We start from the raw sequence: 20164 nt of genomic DNA on the forward strand, positions 1-20164 counted from the left end.
CATCTGTGCTGTACATTTAAACTCATGTGTTTTACACGAAGCAAAAGGAGAGACAGACTTGACCAAAGTTTGCAAACACGTTCTACATGGTTCTGAGGAGATCTGTATGATGCATGCTTCCAAAGAAGATACTTATTTTTTTCAGACAGGCAAGTTATCTATTCCTTCATGAGAGTCAGAGCAAAGAGATAAATCTCATGTCACTTATTAAAGCAAACTGATGCAGAAGAAGTAAATAGCAGCCCGAAAGGCAGAAAAGCAATTTTTAAAAAATTAATAAATGATGAGACTATTAACAGCACAGGAAAAGGGTCTGCTCTTTTTCCTTCTCTTTAATATGATTTTTACCTTAAACACTGTGTCCCTTTAGGAAAGGGAAGAAAAGTTAATAAAGGAACCTATCACTCAAACTTAATTTTTAGTATGGCAAATAAACTGCTTTAATGAAAGGGCTGAAATTCCCAGGTTTGCACATTAAATTTTCATTTGTCATAGAGAATAGAAATTATTGATTCAGCCGTGGCATCATGCATTTTGGATCCTACGGAAGCCCACGTTACTGCCGGGTGCAAACGTGTTGGCAGCAGTTTGATGCCGGGTGAGCGCAGGGTGGGTGAGGGGGTGGGGAAAGGGATACAGAGAAGGGAAGGAGGCAGATTGATTCTTCACAGAAAGAAAATAATCAGTGTTCCTTGTCTCTAAGATCCACTGAGACAAAGCACTGCTCCTGGTGGCACTGTGGGCCAGGGAGTGCATTCTGAGATCAGAAAAGCCGGGTCCACTCAGCCTTTGGGGAATCCCCAGCAGCTTAATGGACTATGTTATTTATAAAAAGCAGAATGGATGGCTGAGAATTTGATCGTAAGCTCTTGGGGTGGCTTGGGTTTTAAGAAAACTAGAGGAAAGAAAAGTACCTTTCTCAGTTCAAGTTAGGGAAGAACAAATGCCTGACATTCTAATGCTGAACTGGATAACAGAGAAAAATCAGTCAAACCCACAAATACAGCTATCAACCTGGTGTGGCCTCATCCAAGAGTCAGGTGACGAGAGCATCCCATCTCAAAGCATTGAAAATAGGTATGTTTTTCCTTCAAAGAAATCAACACTCCTGCCTCTCAGAGGATACTCCATAATTATACAACTCTCGGTTATTTTCCCCTTAGAGAACTCACAGGGACTGATTCTAAGCTGAGACTGAGGCAACCTGAATCAAGCCCGTTTTGGGGTCTTTGTAAAGAACAGACTGTATGAGATCCGGAAAGTAATCGTCTTTAGAAATAAGCTAAATGAAATTCCAAAAGTGGAGTGGCTTAAAGGAAAGGAAAGAAGGAAAGAAAGAGGGAAGGCAGAAAGGAAAGGAGGAAGGAAGACTAGAAAAGAAAAAATAGATAACCACATAATACATTCACAAAAGAGAAGGTTTCTGTTTTGTTTTTTGTTTTGATTAACTCCCAGCTAAGATTATCTTACACCAGGTAGCCTCCTTATCCATCCGGATGTTAGAAAAGTAGTCTGTTGAACTAAAAAGTTCTGATTTTGTGTTTTCAGATGCTAAGAGCTGGTGCCATCTATAGATTTCCATTCTGGGAGAGGTTTCTCTTTTGTCCTACTTTGCGTCAGACCTGCTGTCGTGAGGATAAGAGTGCCCAGGAGACACCTCTTTGTGGTTTAATAGGCTATGAAGGATGGGACTCATTAATTGGCTGGCAGCTGCCCCCAAACAGGAATCTGCCCATAGGTAGGGGAAGAAAGGAAAGGGAGGCTGACGAGAAGCCAGGCTCCATCCAGGAGACCACCACTGACTGTCAAGGGTCAGCAGCCAAAAGCAAACAGCAGCACCTTCTCGAGGATCCCCTCAGGGTGAAACTTGAACCGGGAGCATGACAATCCAGCCACAGAAACCTCCGTCTGGAGGAGCAGACTCTGCATAACTGGATTTTTTTTTTTTTTAACTTAAAACAACCCCTCTTGAGATATTACCTACCAGTCTGATTATTTCTGGATTGCTAGAATGTTACTTTTCCTGTCATCCCTTTACTATGTTCCCAGATGTTATTATGCACCCATCCCTGTTATACCAGTGTGTTTCTTTATAACTGATTCTTCCTTTTCAAGTCTTGTTTAAGAGAGTCCGCTTTACCTGTGGGTAAAGCCAAGCTGTTTGGCCTAGCATGTGAGGCCCCTGCCCACCTCCCACCCTCATCTTCATCGTCTTCTCACAGAGTCTCAGGTCATAGAGTTCTGTATGTCATTCCCCACTCACAATGTATATATACATTTTCACAGCTTTGCATGTGGTGTTACCTCCACCTAGAGCAGCTTCTTCCCTTGGCTTTGCTCTGACCACCTTTGCAGGCTTGGGCTCCCTGGCCTTCTTGATGTGGGTCATCCCTGGCATCTTACCTGCTCCCTGGATAGGAAGTCCCATAGCTTATGGTCCCCTCCTTCTACTCAGCTCTCACCTTGTTCTTATGTAATGATCTGTGTCCCTCATTTAGTACAGTAGATAGTAAGTGTCCTTTGAAAAAATGAAGAAGCCACTGCCAGCTCCCTCATAGCCTGGATTTATTAGATCAAAGGATGAAATTTAACCAGTGTCTCCTAAATAAAGAGGCATATGACGTATAACCTCTTACCTTTATGGTTTTGGTCTGGAGTCTGAGTCCATTTAAAGTGTTGATGGCTTTCTCTGCATCCTTTGGGTCAATATAGTTAACGAATCCATACCCTAAACTCTGTCCTGTGGAGACATGTTTTAAGAGAGAGAGAGAGAGAGAGCTCATTATCTTGATAGAGGTAAAACTTCCCATTGCAATGTGTCAAAACCCTCTAGTATATGGTTCCTTTTATACCAGGGTTTACTCTCAGGTTGAAGAAGTTTCTATTTCTTTTATCTCTCACTCTGGCCAGGCTTTAAACTCATAGGAGCTGCCCTAGCTGGGAATTCATAAGTTCCCCTACATCCACACCACATATACATCATATACCCACAAGTGTCCACTTAATTGGGAAGAGGCGGGGCAGGGAAGTGCAAAGAAAGAAGGTGTGGTCTGTTAGAAGAGATTTGAACTGGAGTCCTGGGGTTTTCCCCAGGATTTAAGCTGTGTGACTCTGAATTTATTTAATCTCCTGCTTTCCCCCATCCCCAGATATTTCTTCTCTGCAGATAACAGCACTTGCACAGACAGGTGTGAGAGAGTTAATGAGATATTGAATCTGAAATAAATGCCTACCTGGAACATAGTAGCTGCTCAACGAAAGACAGCTCTGCTATGTTCAGACCTGTAAAATTGGGGCAAGTGCTGGATGCAGTGGCTGTGTCTGCTGCCTCTGTCATGTCAGCCACGCCCACACTCAGAAGACCCATAGCAAGATCCAAGTAGCAAAGACTGGAGACATTTATATTGAAGGCACGGCCTGAATTTAAAGCAATTGCTACAAATCATTCATTGCCCTCATCATCCACCCAGCTTAAGAACAATAAAAAGGGGAAGTGGCTTGATTGGAAGGAACTGGGGAGCGCTTAACACAATGGGAAGGGTGCAAATGAGTTCTGCAAAAAGGATTTAGCTACTTTAGGTGAAGATGGCATCAACTTGTCTGAAACGAGCAGTAGCAAGTGACAGGGCTCCTCCCTAAGTGAAATAAAAATAATGTGCTTGCGATCGTGCCACTGATTATAAATAGTCCATCAGCTCTGCCATGTGTCATCAGTCAGAAATATCATTAGGAAACTTTACATTTTCTGACATACCCTTTAAGAAATACAGAGCTTTGGGTGGCTGCACAACCAGCTTGAACTTCCCAGGCAATGTTATTGATTTGTGGGCGGCAGCAGAGCCGAAGGGAAGGAAAATGACAGGACGTCACATGTCAGGAAAGACTGATTATATAAAGCTCTCTTTGGAGTACCGAGGCCAGGGCTGGGAGACAATACAGCAAAAAGTCTGCCATGTCCTGGTGACAGGAGCCCATTTCAGCAGCCAAAAAAGCTTTCCAACAGCTTCTGTTTTGCTGGTAAATGTCTGTGTTTATGTTGGTTGTAGGAGGGAACCTGGGAAAACAAGTTGGGTTCCGGATCAGAAAATGGGTGACTTTGTTATTCTTTATAGGGTGGAAGTAAAGAGAATCAGGAGGAAATTCAACTGAATTTTGTCCCTAAAATGGGAAACCTAAAATGACAATACATTAGGATATTCCTTCTGTTTTGGAATAACAAGGTTAGAATAGGAAAGACAGGGGCAAACTTTGCCAGATATGCCTTCACCAGCCAGAATTAGTAACTGAAGAAGGGGAGAGAATGTGGAGCACCCTGTAGCTGGGTCCCTTCTCTTACTATGTTGTGTGTGGTATGTGAGCCACCTGTGTACAAGCGGCGTGTGCATGCACATGTCGGTGCTCAGGCACACACATTCACACACATGCACAGGAAAGTAAGAATTAGAGAAAGAGCCGTGTGTGTGAGAAATACAAGACCCTGCCACATGTTCTGAGAAAATTTTTTTGCAAATCCAAAAATACATGAGACTAATTCATTGGCTTAAAAATATCATTTATCCTAAATTCAGCTTCACCTCATCAAGCCTAGCTAAATTCACCTAATTAAATTTATTTTCATCATGCAAATTTATCAGTCCTATTTACCATGTATATAAGAGAAGCCTTAACAATTGCTGTAAAATATTCTTACAGTTATTTCTTTTAAACAGTCATGCACCAAGTTGAGGGGCTTTAAAAGGCATTTTAAAAGCAATAATCTCAGTGACAAACCTTATGTATGAGTACTAGGAAACAGGTCAGACAAAGTCAATCTATTCAACTATTTGTATAAAATTAAAATGAAATATGGAAAATATAGACAAAACACTCACCACTTAACTGCAAGCAATTCATGACTCACGGTACTGATGAAATATATGTGGAAGAATTTATCGTGCCTACTAGTGGTGCATGTTCCCTGAGATACTTTCTTTCCAATTATTCATATATTTATGGAAATCTTAAGTATATATAGTGGCTATAATTTTATATTCTATATTTTATCTTTATTTTAGAGCTCTGCTTCAAGAGGAAGGAAAACACACCTGGATTCTAGGAAGGTTCTGAAGGTCAAGTGAAGGAAAGACTCTTGCCCAGCAAGATACATCATATCTACTGACCTGTCTGTATGGTTGCAAACCCACCATCTCCTTAGTACCTGACTGCAGTGAGCACAACTGTGCTATCATCACCTGCTTTAGGTTTAGAGAGAGATTGCACTTAACGTCAAGAACAAAGGTGCTTTGGGGAAAACTAAAAAACCAGATGAACATCATTTCAGAATGGAAGCGGAAAAAAGATCAGAGAGTCTCCTTGATATAAGATAACGAACTGCAAACTCAAAAACAGGGCACTGCCATGGATGGAGGAGCCTGGTAGGCTGCAGTCCATGGGGTCGCTAAGAGTCAGACATGACTGAGTGCCTTCACTTTCACTTTTCACTTTCCTGCACTGGAGAAGGAAATGGCAACCCACTCCAGTGTTCTTGCCTGGAGAATCCCAGGGACGGGGGAGCCTGGTGGGCTGCCGTCTATGGGGTTGCACAGAGTTGGACACGACTGAAGCGACTTAGCAGCAGCGGCAGCAGCAGCAGCAGTGGCAGCAGCAGCACTGAACAGGAGGAGGAGCCAGGTGGAAAGGCTTGCCTGTGAATTGAAAGCTATGAGATAAACTGGCAACACAATGAAACTACCTGTGGTTAGCCTAGTTCATGAACAAGTTTCATTTGTGTGCTTCTTGCCATCATAGAAGAAATACAGCTAAGTCTAATAAAAAAATACTTGATGGATCTAAGCAAATTCTTTAAAAAAAAAAAACTCTACAGAGAATTAAATCCCTTAGGTAGAAAATACAAAAAACCCAAGCCTCATTTCTTTCAGAAACTTTTTAGTAATGGGCAGGGGGTCAGGGGGAACGGGGAGTAAAATGAGGAAGAATTTTATGTTTAAATTTTGGTGGCCATATATTGGTGATGGGTTTTTGATTTGCACTTCTGTATTTAAATTGTACATAGTACATAGAAAAATATGGAAAATACACATTCACAAAGAATATCAATACTATTTCCATGAGGACCAAGAGAGTCACCATACTGGGAAAGCCCAGGATAATCAATCTGGAGCCTAGAGCATCCCAGAAATAGATAAAGTTTCCTTCTTCTTTTTCTCTAATAACTGCATCATCTCCCTTTATCAACGGTAGCAAGATCTGACCATACAGGTATGGTGACAGTACTTTCAGAACATAAAATTAAACTTTTTTTGCTCCCAGTTTATGCTGCTGCTGTTTAGTCACTAGGTCGTGTCTGACTCTTTGCAACCCCATGGACTGTAGTCTTCCAGGTTCCTCTGACCATGGGATTTCTTAGGCAAGAATACTGGAGTTAGTTGCCATTTCCTCCTCCAGAGGCTCTCCTGGACCCAGGGATTGAACCAGCTTGGCAGACGGAGTCTTTACTGCTGAGCCACCTGGAAAGCCCCAAATAAAGACTACCTCCAACATTTAGAAACTATAGTGACTGCCTGGCTCCTTGATGCCCAGGATAACCCTTTCCTGTGACCCGTCCTTAATAATCCTTAATAGGCTGACCAGCAGGCTTGGATGAGAGGCCTCAGTGACCATGAATGGGCAAGAAAGGCATTCTTGGCAGTTTGGGATGGAAACTTAAAATTAGAATGCAATTTTGAAGAGAAAACTGTTACACATAATGGCTACATTTTTGAGGCACTTCAGTGTATTTTGGATTAAACAGATTCTTGTTTTTAACAAGCTTTTCTTAAATCTGAACCTGAATACTTCTATTTTTAAAACTGCACATGTGCACATACACATACAACGACATGCCGTGTCCTTGTATTATGATGTGGCATTCTCTCTCTTCTGTTGTAATTCTATACCTAACTTCTCTCCTTAGAAACAACACTTCTCCCTACAAGATCTAGTTTATAAAGTCTGCATACTTGAACACAGTAGAGTACTCAGCAGATGTCTGAGAAGGGGAAGAACGAATACATACCTTTGTATTAATTCTCCATTGCTGGAAGTATATAACCAGAATATGTTTATGTTTGGCAGGAGAAGAGAATGAGAGTGTCTGAGAGGGGAATTCATTTAGTATTTGTGTCAAAGGGAGAACAGGACAACAAGCTGACACCAGGGACTGGGAAAAAACAACAACCAGAAACAAAACATGTCCTGGCGGGTTCCCCTCCAGCACAGATCAGGTGAACAGTAAAGCCCATCCCTGCCCACCTTTCCATAGAGATCCTGAGTTTCCAAAGTGCTTTCCCACCCATTTTGTCGCATTTGATTCTCACAGCAACCCTGTGGGAGAGAGAATCATCATTACCAGTTGTGGAAATGGAAGCTCTGAGCGAACGGCGATTTGCTGGAAACTGAAGCTCTGAGGAAACAGCACTTTGCTCTACTCTTTCTGAATAGCTGTAACTAAGTCTAAATCAGGGGATGGCAAACTGTTTTACGTTTAGGGTGACAGACTAAATATTTTAGGATTGGTGGGTCCTCTGCTCTGTCATGACAATTCTGCCATTGTACCATGAGGGCAGCCACGTACAATGTGTAAACTGAGGAGCGTGACGGAGTGTCAATAAAACTTTATGTAGAAAAATAGGCTGCTGCTGCTGCTGCTGCTAAGTTGCTTCAGTCGTGTCCGACTCTGTGCGACCCCATAGACGGCAGCCCACCAGGCTCCCCCGTCCCTGGGATTCTCCAGGCAAGAACACTGGAGTGGGTTGCCATTTCCTTCTCCAGTGGAGGAAAGTGAGAAGTGAAAGGGAAGTCACTGAGTCGTGTCCAACTCTCAGCGACCCCATGGACTGCAGCCCACCAGGCTCCTCCGTCCATGGGATTTTCCAAGCAAGAGTACTAGAGTGGGGTGCCATCGCCTTTGGCTTTTGGGCCATAGTTTGCTGACCCCAGGTCCAAATCTTCTGACTGAAAATCCAGCCCCCTTTGCTGTGACTACAGTTACTCCACTGGAACTAAAGTGTTAGTGACTATTCTGAGGCCTGGAAATACCTCTGAAGTTTTTTTGAACCGCCTGAGAAAAAGCAAATTACCTTCAATAGCTTGTGTTAAGCACTTGTATTGTATTCAAACTCTAGGAAGTGTTACCATCACAGCTAAATACAACCCCTCATTTTCCAGTCATTCCAGATAGAAGTTGTTGTCCCTTGCTTTGGGGCCCTAGAGGTTATGACAACAAGACCCTAAATGTGACATCCTCATGGCTGATGGCAGCAGAAGAGAAGCTGTCTCCTCTCAGGGCTGACCGGAAGGAACCTCAGCATTTCTGCCTGTCAACCTGCACACTTTGCTCTTTCTTTCTCCCAAAACCGTCATTCTCCAGAAACCTGACAGCTACTCCCCTCATCTGCAAAGTCCCCTTGGGGGCAGCCAGGTGGGTAGCTGCTGTTGATAAAAACTTCTGAGTCGAGTAAGGAGTTTTTGTAGATGTTAGAACTCCTAGCTCAGGCTGAAATTCTGTTCTCAAAGCGCGTGATAAAAATCCCCAGTCACCTCAAGATCACCTGCATGGCAGGAATCCACATGCTGGGTTCACTGCAGCCAACTCCAAACCCCAGGACTCCCTCCCTGCCAGTCCTGGGATGACTTTCCCTGCCGTCAGCTGCCTTGAAACCTATCTCAACACACCCTAAAGTGGGTCGGAGAGCTCCAGGGCTATTACTGCATGTATATATGTGTTAGAGTGTGTGGCCCCAAACTGTACTCGTTGTATATCCTTGGTTAAATCATTTAAGCTTCGCCAGCCTGTTCCCTTCTCTGGAAAAACAGGGATAATCCCTTATCCTCACAATCAAAGCATCATTGTGGATTAACTATATTAACATGTGGATGAACAGCAGCTACAATTTATTCAGTGCTGACTCTGTGCCAGGCACCCAGCTAAGTGGCTTACTAAAATTACCTAATTTAATCCTGTGCGAAATGGGTATCATCAAGCCCAGTGTGAGGAGGAGGAAAGTGAGGCTAAGAAATGTTCAATAACCTGCCCCAAAGTCAACCAGAAAGTAGGATTTGAATGAACCCAGGTCTATGTGACTTCCAGTTCATACCTTCTCTCCACTGGGTTTGGCTCTGTGCAAAGGCACAGCAGAGTGTCTGACACCAGGCAAGAACTCAAGGGGATGCAAACCCCGTATGTTGGGGACCCTTTTCCTCCCTCACAATGACTGGGATGCTTTGAGATTCTAGAGCAGCCATGGCTCTGCTCCTTCCCATCCCACCTCTGTGGTTGTTTCCACGTGTCGGACAGTCTGGGTCTTGGGTTTTCTACTGCAGATTCAGTGTTGGCAGAGCCAACTAATCAGAGGATTCATCTTCTCTTGGTAGTTCACACAATTCCCTCAAATTAAGTATGGTTTAAAGTCTTGTTCCTCTAAGTGTGATCCCTGTACCAGCATCACTGGCCTCACTGGGCGCTTGTAAGAAATGCAGCTTCAGCTTATTGCTGCATGACCCTCGCTAAGTTAAATGGACCTCCCCATACCCTGGATTCTGAGAAAACAACACATCTAACCATAGTCATGGGGAAGGGAAGCTCTGATTGGACTGTGGCCCACTAGGCTTCTCTGTCCATGGAATTTCCCAGGCAAGAATCCTGGAGCTGGTTGCCACTTCCTTCCCCAGGGAATCTTCCAGACTCAGGGATTAAACCCATGTCTCCTGCATTGCAGGCAGATTCTTTACTGCTGAGCTACCTGGGAAGCTCCTATGATAGGAAAGCTCTCAGGATTTCTTAATATGTGTTATTTCTTTTCATTCTCAGATTTTGTATTCTTACATTGCTGCCCTTTTTGCTGTGGTAATCTCATCTGTAAAATGGACTTATATTTTTTCATGGTGTTATTAGGAGTATTGAGAGTGATAATGCATGTGAAACGCCTAGTATATAGCAGATGCTCAATAGGGCTTCCCTGGTGGCTCGGATGGTAAAAAAATCTGCCTGCAATGCAGGAGACCCAGGTTCTATCCTTGGGTCAGGAAGATCCCCTGGAGGAGGAAATGGCAGCCCACTCCAGTATTCTTGCTGGGAAAATCCCATGGACAGAGGAGCCTGGAGGGCTACAGTCCATGGAATTGAAAGGGTCACACAGGACTGAGGGACTAACATTTTCACAATAGGTTCTGGTTCCTTTCCTTTTTGCTCCCATGCGCTAGTAGACACTGCCTTCACCAATGTCTCTGAGGATGCTATCTCTTGAATGAGACCCCAACCTCCTCAAAGGTGGAGAATATTTCTGATGCTTTACTTTCACTTTGGAGCACATACCATGTAATAGGTACATAAATTCTACACTTAACTGACACCTAATTCATGCCAGATACTACAAGTGGGCCCACAGTGACCAAAAAATTGTTCTTGCCTTCAGGGAACTTGTCTCACTCCCTCATTCCTAATCAGAATATCAATTCACTGATAGCAGAAACCAAGTCTTTTTGGTTCTCTGCTATGCTCCCAGAGGATGGTGGTAAGAGACATGGAACCAGAACTCATGAGACACATTTGAAAGCTCTGTGGGCTTTAATACTGAAGGAGAGAAAATTCTAGAGGTGCAAAGCCTCTTCCAATACTTGAAAGGCTGCAATGGGAAGGCAGGGGTAGACTTGCTACGTGGGCTACCTTGGGAGAGAATAAGGATCAGGCAACAGAAGAAAGTTAGAGAGTAGACTTTTGCCTTGATAAGAGGAAGAACTTTCTACCAATGATTTTATAAAGATATAGGCTGTCTTGTGAGGTGGTAAGTACTCCATGACTAAAACTATGCTAACAGAGGCCAGGTTTACATTTTATCAGGAGATGTTGCAGCAGTTAGCAAAATCAACTCATAAGATCCCTGCTAATGCTAAGACACAAAGCTTCTAAGTTATATTTATTTGAGACCCCATGTCCATAGTTTACCCTGATTTTCTAACTGAGAAAATAAAAATAATAGAGAATATTTATTAAGCACATACTGTGGGCTAAGCACTTTACATATATTATTATCTAAATCTTTATAATGTCTGAAGTAGGCATTTCCATCCTTGTTTTACAGAAGGGGAAACTGAGGCCTCAAAAAGAGAAGCAACATACCAGGGTTATTTGGCTGGAGAATAGTAGCCAGACTCATCTGATTCCAGAGCCTGTACCCTTCTGCTGCGCCTTGATTTCTTGAATATGTGCTTATTTGTGTGTTAAACATTTGCCCTGACAAAGCACAGTGTGCCTGAGACTTCAAGAGAGCCTGGATCTTCTAGGACTATCTTCAAATCCTCATTCTTTCCGTTTAATTCCCATATATACCCCAAAGTATTCCATTCCCATCTTCTACACTGACTGTGTCTCTCAAACTGGACCTGGTATGTCATAGAATGACAGTCTTGGAAAAGACTTCACTATCAATCCTCTTGAGTCTCCTACAAATGCAGCACCAGAGGACCAAGCAAGAAGCAAGCAGTTCACGGCCTAGTAAGAAAATCAGAACTGTGAATCAATGACTATAGGAGAATGTGGCTAAGTGTTATGACGGAGAGAAGGCGAGAGGATTTTCTAGAAGATATATATGAGCTGAGACTAATTGGAAAAGATTGATACAAGATAGCCAGGCAATAGACAGATAAGAGCATTCCAGGAGGAGGGGACAGTTTGAGCATCTACTCCTTGAGGAGAGAAGACTGCTGCTCAGTTTATAACTATTACTTCCAGGAGGTCAATACTGTTGATATCAACCTGAACTGACAATATCGACTCTAAGTTGAGTGCTCAGATGTATATAAGAGATCTCCCCATAGTCTGGCACAGATTCAGGAGCCATTTAGACATCTGAAATTTTGAGTGCTTCAGTTCTCTGCCAACAACAAGCACTATTAAAAAAGGACAGAACCCAGCCTTCCCTCTTCTGATTTCCCAAAGTATTTAAAATTACATTGAAGCAGTACTTGGTTATTTCCAGAGGCTACATTCTGGCTTCCTAAGAAGATGTAGTTTCCCAGTTGAGAACTCACCATGTGACATCAAGATGAAAACAAGCAAAGCACTTGGTCCACAGTGGACTTTCAATATAAACTTGTCAAACTAGCTGTGTTTCTCAAAGGACCCTAAGCTCCTTAGGACAGGGATACAGGTCTTATTAATCTTGGTATAACCAATGTCTGGCACATAGTAGGCTTTCAATAAATCTGTGTTGAATGACTAAATGAATGCATGAATTCAATAAGCAAATAAATAGTAACAAAATAGATATCATTTTATTTTTGAGGGCTTACTATGTGTTAGTCACTGTACTGAGTGCTTTATTTTTTTTCCCCAAGCTTTATAGAGGCATAATTTGACAAATAAGCTTGTAAGATAAAGCGTACATCATGATGATTTGATATGTGTATACATTGTGAAAGGATTCCTCCCATCTAGTTTATCAACACATATTTATCTTTTTCTGTGGTAAGAACATTTAAATTCTACCTGACGGCTTTATTTATATCATCTCTTTTGCTCCCTAAAACAATCCCACAAGGTAGGCATGATCACTGCCATTTACCATTGAGAAGACTGATATCCAGAGGCCTCAGATCCCAAGACACAAGTTCATCTGTGTGGACTCACACAGGCTTTCAACAGAGTTTTCTGACTTCAGAGACAATATCAACCAAACTGTTCAAGTAGATGAAAAATACTACCTCTGCTACTTGGGTAAGGTACATGGAAATTCAGAGTATATATATGATGATTTCCAGGAGTCCCCAAAGCAAGAAGAACCAGCTACAAAGTATACTATTTCATAAAGAAAGACAATCAACCAACTCTCAAAGGAATTTTTTTTTTTTGGTTAATTTACCCTTTTGGTTTATCCTATAAAATTGTCGCTGTTTAGTCGCTCAGTGATGTCTGACTCTTTGTGCCAGGCTCCTCAGTCCATGGGATTTTCCAGGCAAGAGTACTGGAATGGGTTGCCATTTTCTTCTCAATGGGATATTCCTGACCCAGGGATCAAACTCATGTCTCCTCCACTGCGGGCAGATGCTTTACTGTCTGAGCCACCAGGGAAGCCCATCCTATACAATTAGTTGTTCCAAACAGATCTTCAAACATACTTTTCAATAATAAGCCTCAATAAATTCATCAGATAGAATTTAAGAACTAACCTGAACCTTATTTTTCTTCTGTGTGTTCAAGAAAGAAAGGCAATTCATAGGATAAAAAGCCAGTATCAAGAACTTAGACTTAAAAAAAAAAAAAGGAAAAAATATTCTAGGTAATGTATGGGAGAAAATAGAAGCTTTAATGACAACTATCTTACTTTCAGCATTTATCACACAGAAAGAAGTGTTCAGACTGATGACCCTGGGGCAATAAAAGATTCTTAATAGAAGCAACATTAAATTAATTTATGTTCAGAATATTCTTACAGACAGGAAAGAATACTCACATCTTTAAATATTTTTTAACAAGGGTCGAAAAAAAAAAAAAAGAGAGAGAGAATTTGGCAAACTCCCAGCTAGCCAGAGAGACGAACTAGAATTCTTCATTCTTGGTTGGCTTACTCTTACATGACACAGAGATCAGACAGACAAGACTTTCCCCCTAGAATGAATGTGAACCAGCTGGTGATTTCAGAAATGCAGCTAATATCAGCAGAGAGTTTAGCAACAAAGGAAGAAGAGGTAGAAAGAGTTATCAGGTTAATACAAATTATATACACTGTAATCAGCCGTTGGGCAAAATGAGATTGTCTTTGGGTGAAATGTCTGTGGAAGAAAGGAATTGCTGTATTTAGGCACTAAGACAATGGCTTTTGAAACTCCCATCAGACACTATTCTTAAAAAGGGCAGGGGGAGGTTTCTGATGTCATGTTAGGATTTAAATTAATCGAGATAAGTTACGTGAGAGGGCTTGGTAAAAGGGAGAGGCTTCATAAATATTAACTGAATATAAATCTATTAAAATTTCCTTTATTCGAAGTAAAAGAAAATTCATAGCTCCCAACAAAGGAAGTGAGATAAATAACTGTCTGTGCAAAGATAAGTCAACATGTCAAATATGACTTGGAGAACTTTATGGGAAAATCTTTGTCAGTGTGTCTTTTCCAAACTAAGTGCCTGGGGTTCTCTGGCCTTGGACTTACCACTAATAGCTGTGGGGAACTCTGTATCCCTATCATCAAACAGTTCACTGATAGCAAAGTGCCATCAGGAAGCTCATGACCATGGTCTGAAAGTTCAGTTTGGTTCCAACAAATGTTATAAATGAAAGAAATTCCCCAGATGCATGAAAAAGAAGAGAAATAAGAAGCAAAGGTCTATTTTTCCTTTTCTTCACCATTCGGCTTATAGGTAAGAAGTAAGACAAAATAAAGAAATAAATGCTTGATGCTTTTGAACTGTGGTTCAAAAACTGATGATGCTTTTGAATTATGGCATTGGAGAAGACTCTTGAGAGTCCCTTGGACAGCAAAGAGTTCAAACCAGTCAATCCTAAAGGAAATCAGTCCTGATATTCATTGGAAGGACTGATGCTGAAGCTGAAGCTCCAGTCTTTTGGCCACTTGATGTGAAGAACTGGCTCCTTGGAAAAGACCCTCATGCTGGGAAAGGAGGAGAAGGGGATGACAGAGGATGAGATGGTTGGATGGCATCACCAACCTAATGGACATGAGTTTGAGCAAGTTCCGGGAGTTGGTGATGCCCAGGGAAGCCTGGTGTGCTGCAGTCCATGGGGTTGCAAAGAGTCAGACATAACTGAGCAACTGAACTGAAGTGAAAGATGCCAAATACCTGGGAGAGGTGAAAATGAAGGCGTACCTGGGATGCGTGTGAGAATCACCAAATGTAAACATTTTCTAATAACTCAGCTTTTTTGAGCAATGGAAAATGAAATGTCATCCTGACAATCAGGAGACCAAAAGAATCCATAATGTAAATAATTTCCAGAACATATCTAGTACTCAATAATTTTCAATAAAAATTTTTTCAATAAAAATGCTGAGTATGTGATGGAACTTTGCTGGTGCTTGAGAGATGGACCCATGTGACATCATTTTCTGTTCCTCCTGGGTGTTGGTAAGACTTTCCTGGGTCACCGAGGCCTCCACTTGCCCATCCCCATGCAGTAGACGACCCCACCTCTTTCTTAACAAAAGAAATGAGGTCATCAAAAGTAACTGGTCCAACTGTCTTCTTCCCTTCTACCTTAAGGAGCTCCATTTCTTCCTCTTGGTTTAGAATGTACATTCCACAAAATGTTGGAGAAGAAAAGCTTCTTTGGGTAAAGCTACATATTATATATCATTCTTTTTAAGATTTATAGTACACAGGAGCACAGACTTAGAGAAGTAGTGATAAAAAGAAACCCCTTCCTAACTTGGTTTACTTCAGTTTCCAAAACTCATGCAATCACATAAACTATTTTTTAAAAATAAATTACCTATTAAATACCTTTGGGAAGGAAGTTTAGACAGAATTCCCAAATGAACATTAGTCTTTGACTGAATTCAAGATATAATTAACCTAAAGTTGGGGGTGTGGACATTGACAATTCCTGAGATACCAGAAGGGCTAGCAGAAAACACGGAGACCAAGCCAGAGATTACGTCTAAGGTCTCTTTTCACTGTGATAGTCCATGATTCTGTTTCTCAGAAGACATCACACAGACTTGCTTCTGGGATAATCTAGACAGGACATAAATGCACAGTGGGGAGAAGATCAGACATCTGTGTATAGATTTTCATGTCAGCACACACTGTACATCCTGGAGAAGGAAATGGCAACCCATTCCAGTATTCTTGCCTGGGAAATCCCAGGGACAGAGGAGCCTGGCAGGCCGCAGTCCACAGGGTTGCAAAGAGTCGGACACGACTTCGAGACTGGACACACACTGTGCAAGTCTGGTTCTAGCTTGCTACCCATCAATAGTTGGCATGCAACGAGTTCAAGGAGTTTCACTAGGAGAACCAAAGATCCAGGAGAAAAACAAAACACAAGCGTGACTACACGGGCCCTCAAGCAGGAATACACGCTTATAGGTATGTATACACAGGCACACATGTGAACACTATCTATACCTTACTAAGTAGGCTATCTACTAACTAACTATCTATACCTTACTGACTAGGCACACTTAGAGAAGTCGAGTATTGTAGATAAAAACAGGGGCTTTGGAGTCAAATAAACATGGCTTCAATTTTTCTCTGCCTTTTAGAAGCTGTGTGACCTAGGACAAGTTACTTAACCTTTCTGAGTCTGTTTCCTCACCCGTTTAATAGGACAAATAATACATACACCTCACAGAACTGCTGTAAGAATTATAACTATATGTCAGGTGCTGTTCTGGGTGTTTTACATATACTGATGCTCACAACAATCCTATCACTATCCCTATTTTACAAATGAGAAAACTGAGGCACAGAAAGGATGAAAATTTGCCTGTTATACAGCTAGTAAGGGCTTCCCTGGTGGCTCATATGGTAAAGAATCCACCTGCAATGCAGAAGACCTGGGTTCAATCCCTGGATCAAGAAGATGCCCTGAAGAAGGGAATGGCTGCCCACTCTAGTATTCTTGCCTGGAGAATTCCATGGACAGAGAAGCCTGGTGGTCTACAGTCCATGACTGCAAGACTAACACTTTTAACTTTCAGGTAGTGAGGCTGGGATACAAACATAGGCAGCTAGCTCTTAATCACTAGGCTCTCCTGCCTCATACAATCCTGGATTATAATAGGTCCACGATATTTCCCTGGAAGACAGAGACACACATACTCAAATATATAAACACCTTACACCTCCTCTTCCTCTCTAGCTTTTCAGATCTGCTGTTTTTGTCATTAATTTATTACACGATGCAGTTCAAGTGGGCAGCATGCAGACATCAGCTTCCCAAACACAAGGATCCTGTGTGGCTGCTCAAGGAACAGAAGAACAAATCCAACCCTGAGAAATGTTAGTTCATCCTGAACGATGACTCACAGCCGCTATTTTCACAAACAGCCTGCTAATTAAACTTTCTTATGAACTCTGCTAACCAATTTTTCCAATGCATGGAGAAAAATCATTCATTATAGACCGGAATCCAAAATCTAATATTAAAGCACAAGTAGGATCTGTGGCATTGTAATTTGATCAGCTTGAGCATTAATAACAGTTACACACTGATGTCTGAAAGAGGTAATCAGCTTTTGTTGAGATGTACGTAGATAACTGAAGAAAACATCTGGACTAGAAAGCAAAGCTAGCTTATCATAGGGGTTTTAGTATTTACTTTACCCTCAGATCCCCTGCTTACAGTAGCCTATCTTCTGGGTGACCGCAGTAATATCCTGAATTGGTGTAGCTCTTTAACTACTTATGGACACATTAGAAGCTCATCTGATGTCACAACAGATGGCAAGGTGGAAAGAGCCAGTGTCATCCCCATTTTATGCACAACATATAATGAGGCACTGAGGTACTGAATGGCCCAGAGCTAGAGCTAGAACAAGAACCTGGTGACTCCTTCCAGTTCCTCATGCTGCCACTCATGAAAGCTGGTCTGATTTTTAAATAATTCTCAGAAACCATCCTGACATTTTCCAACCCTGAACTAAAGGCGTTCATTTATAATCTTCCCGAGCCACTAAAACTGCTGTGCATTATTACTGTAGTTATCTCTGAGGCTTACCAGGATCATCCTACACAGCCACATTCACGACTCAGGATGAAACAGCAGAATACAAGGAACCCTCTCTGGGAAGGTCTCCTGACCCAACTGGCCACAGCATGTAGTCAGACAGACACAGGTACACAGCTTGATCACCTGCCAGGTGTGTGACTTCGGGTCAGTCATTTTAAACTTTCTGAGCCTCAGTTTTCTCATCTGAAAAATGGGGCCACCATTACCTCTTGTGGGCAAGGCCAGGATGAAATGAGATAACAGAGTAGCTGGCATCTAACAGTATTTAATAAATCTAAGTTCCTGTTCCATTCTTGGGCCTTCTCACACCCTGTGTCCTACTTGCTCCTTGGAATAACATACTGAGGACTGAACCAGAACAGAAATCCACTTTTACACTCCTCTCCACTCCTCTCCCTTATCTGTCTGCTGGCCCAGTGGTAGAACCCTTGGAGAGAAGCGGGAAGGAGTTATGAGATAGAAGGGGCCCCTCCCATTTATTGCTTTAGTTTACAAGTGGCTTCATGTGGCATTTGGTTTGAACTCACAAGTACTGTTCAAAGAAGGTAGAGTAAAGATTTATCTTTATATTGTATATTGAGAATGGAGGTCTAGGTGAATACAGTGACCTCTGCAAGGGCATGCCCACTTCTACTAAGTGTGTGTGTGTGGGGAGGGTGTTGTGGTACAGAAGTTTGACATCTGTCCCACCTTTGGTTAGTGCAATGCATTGCATCTGGTTTTCTTTTTTCTGGCATCTGGTGTTTTGACCAGAAAGTGTGTGTGTGTGTGTGTGTCTGTGTGTGTGTGTGTGTGTGTGTTGGGGACTGTAGAGTTCTTGGGTAGTGCTCATTTCTTTTGTAGTTAAAGGGTGGTCTGTCTCACTGGGAAGGCTCTGCTGACAGGTGAGGGCCACCAGGGAAAGAAAAGGCAGCTGAGGACTGATTGCAGTTTCCAGGATCAGTACCTGGAAGTGAGGCTGACATTTTTTTTCTTGTTTATTGCCCAGCTCAGGGTCCTGGAGGATGGGGAACCTGACAGAACTTAGTGTAGGAACCCTCACCAGGGAGATGGGAGCAGAGTTCTGATGCCCAACCCTGGGATGCAAAGGGGACAGAGTGACTGCGGAGACTCAGAAGCCACCTGTATCTCAGTTCAGGGCAGCAGGCAAGGAAGCCTGCTTCAACTGTCTGTTCCTTTTATTAATGAAAACAGGGACTTCACTCAGGCAGCTTCTCTGTTGGCTGCCTGCCCCGGCCATAAAAAACAAGTCTATCAATTCAACATGGATTTAATTTGAAAAAAGGAAAACTATATGTATGTGATTTCAGGCTTCATACCTGAACCTATAGGATAACTGGCAACAGTCTTCATGATCAGAGGCCCTAGTGAGAGTGGTGGGAAGGGAGCAGGGCTGGGATCCTGGTTACCACTTGAGAATGGGATTAAGGTTGTCATCATCCACATTTCCTTGATGCAAAGAAAACTCGGACTAGGTCATTTTGGTGAGTTGGTCTGTTACTTCTGAGATGAGTCATCTAGCCACAATTAATTTATGAACATTCTCTCTGGTCTCCTTTTACCATTCTACTCCTATTTCCCTTCTACCTTATTTATTTATTTTTTAATCTATGGCTATTTAAATTTTAGCTCTTTTCTATCTCATAAGTCAATTCAAATTCTTGTTGGATCAAATGGCATATAAATAAATAAGAAGGCAGAAAGAGGAGGCAGGACAGGAAACAAGCAAGGAAAAGAAAAAAGAGGAAGAAAGGAAAATAAGAAGTCAAGAGTTTCTTCTTTGGGGTGCACTGGTCTTATCTGTAAAGTAAGTATAGACATTGCCGATATTGGGTACTTTAATAGGGTCAGAAGAGGTACTGAGTATAAAAACCTTTGTAAATAAACATGAAAGGCAAATATCAGGGGTTATTAAGTATACCTTTCATGGTCATATTTAATGAAAATTATTTAATCTGATTTGAGATGTTTGTGAAGAGAGGCAGCCATAGAAATTAGAGTAATTACCCCAATTAGCTGTATTCCACTCAGTGTAGATTGGGCCCTGTCTCACCAGACATCCAACAACAAAACAACGGCCAAGCAGAAAACCAAACTTATAAATCAGTGCAAAACTGAAGTTTTTGGAAAGAGACTCACTAGAGAACATGACTCTGACCTCAGTGAGAAAAACAGTAATTCCCAAATCACCATGAGAAGCCTGCAACTTGTCCATCTCTCCTGTGTTGTTGCTGCTAAGTCGCCTCAGTCGTCTCCGGCTCTGTGCGACCCCACAGATGGCAGCCCACAAGGCTCCCCTGTCCCTGGGATTCTCCAGGCAAGAACACTGGAGTGGGTTGCCATTTCCTTCTCCAATGCATGAAAGTGAAAAGTGAAAGTGAAGTCGCTCAGTCCTATCCAACTCCTAGCGACCCCATGGACTGCAGCCTACCAGGCTC

General features: G+C 42.2%; 1 protein-coding gene across 3 annotated transcripts in view; it reads right to left on the bottom strand.

Moving 5' to 3' along the window:
- Positions 1-20164, bottom strand: part of ELAVL4 (ELAV like RNA binding protein 4) — a 90008-nt gene that overhangs the window by 19599 nt on the left and 50245 nt on the right. For all 3 annotated transcript variants that reach the window (XM_068963800.1, XM_068963802.1, XM_068963801.1), the window contains one exon: positions 2637-2740. In XM_068963800.1, the coding sequence (XP_068819901.1) occupies positions 2637-2740 (104 nt within the window). The remainder of the gene's footprint in view (positions 1-2636; positions 2741-20164) is intronic.

Source organism: Capricornis sumatraensis, chromosome 2, assembly GCF_032405125.1.
Source record: "Capricornis sumatraensis isolate serow.1 chromosome 2, serow.2, whole genome shotgun sequence".
NCBI classification, from domain to species: Eukaryota; Metazoa; Chordata; class Mammalia; order Artiodactyla; family Bovidae; genus Capricornis; species Capricornis sumatraensis.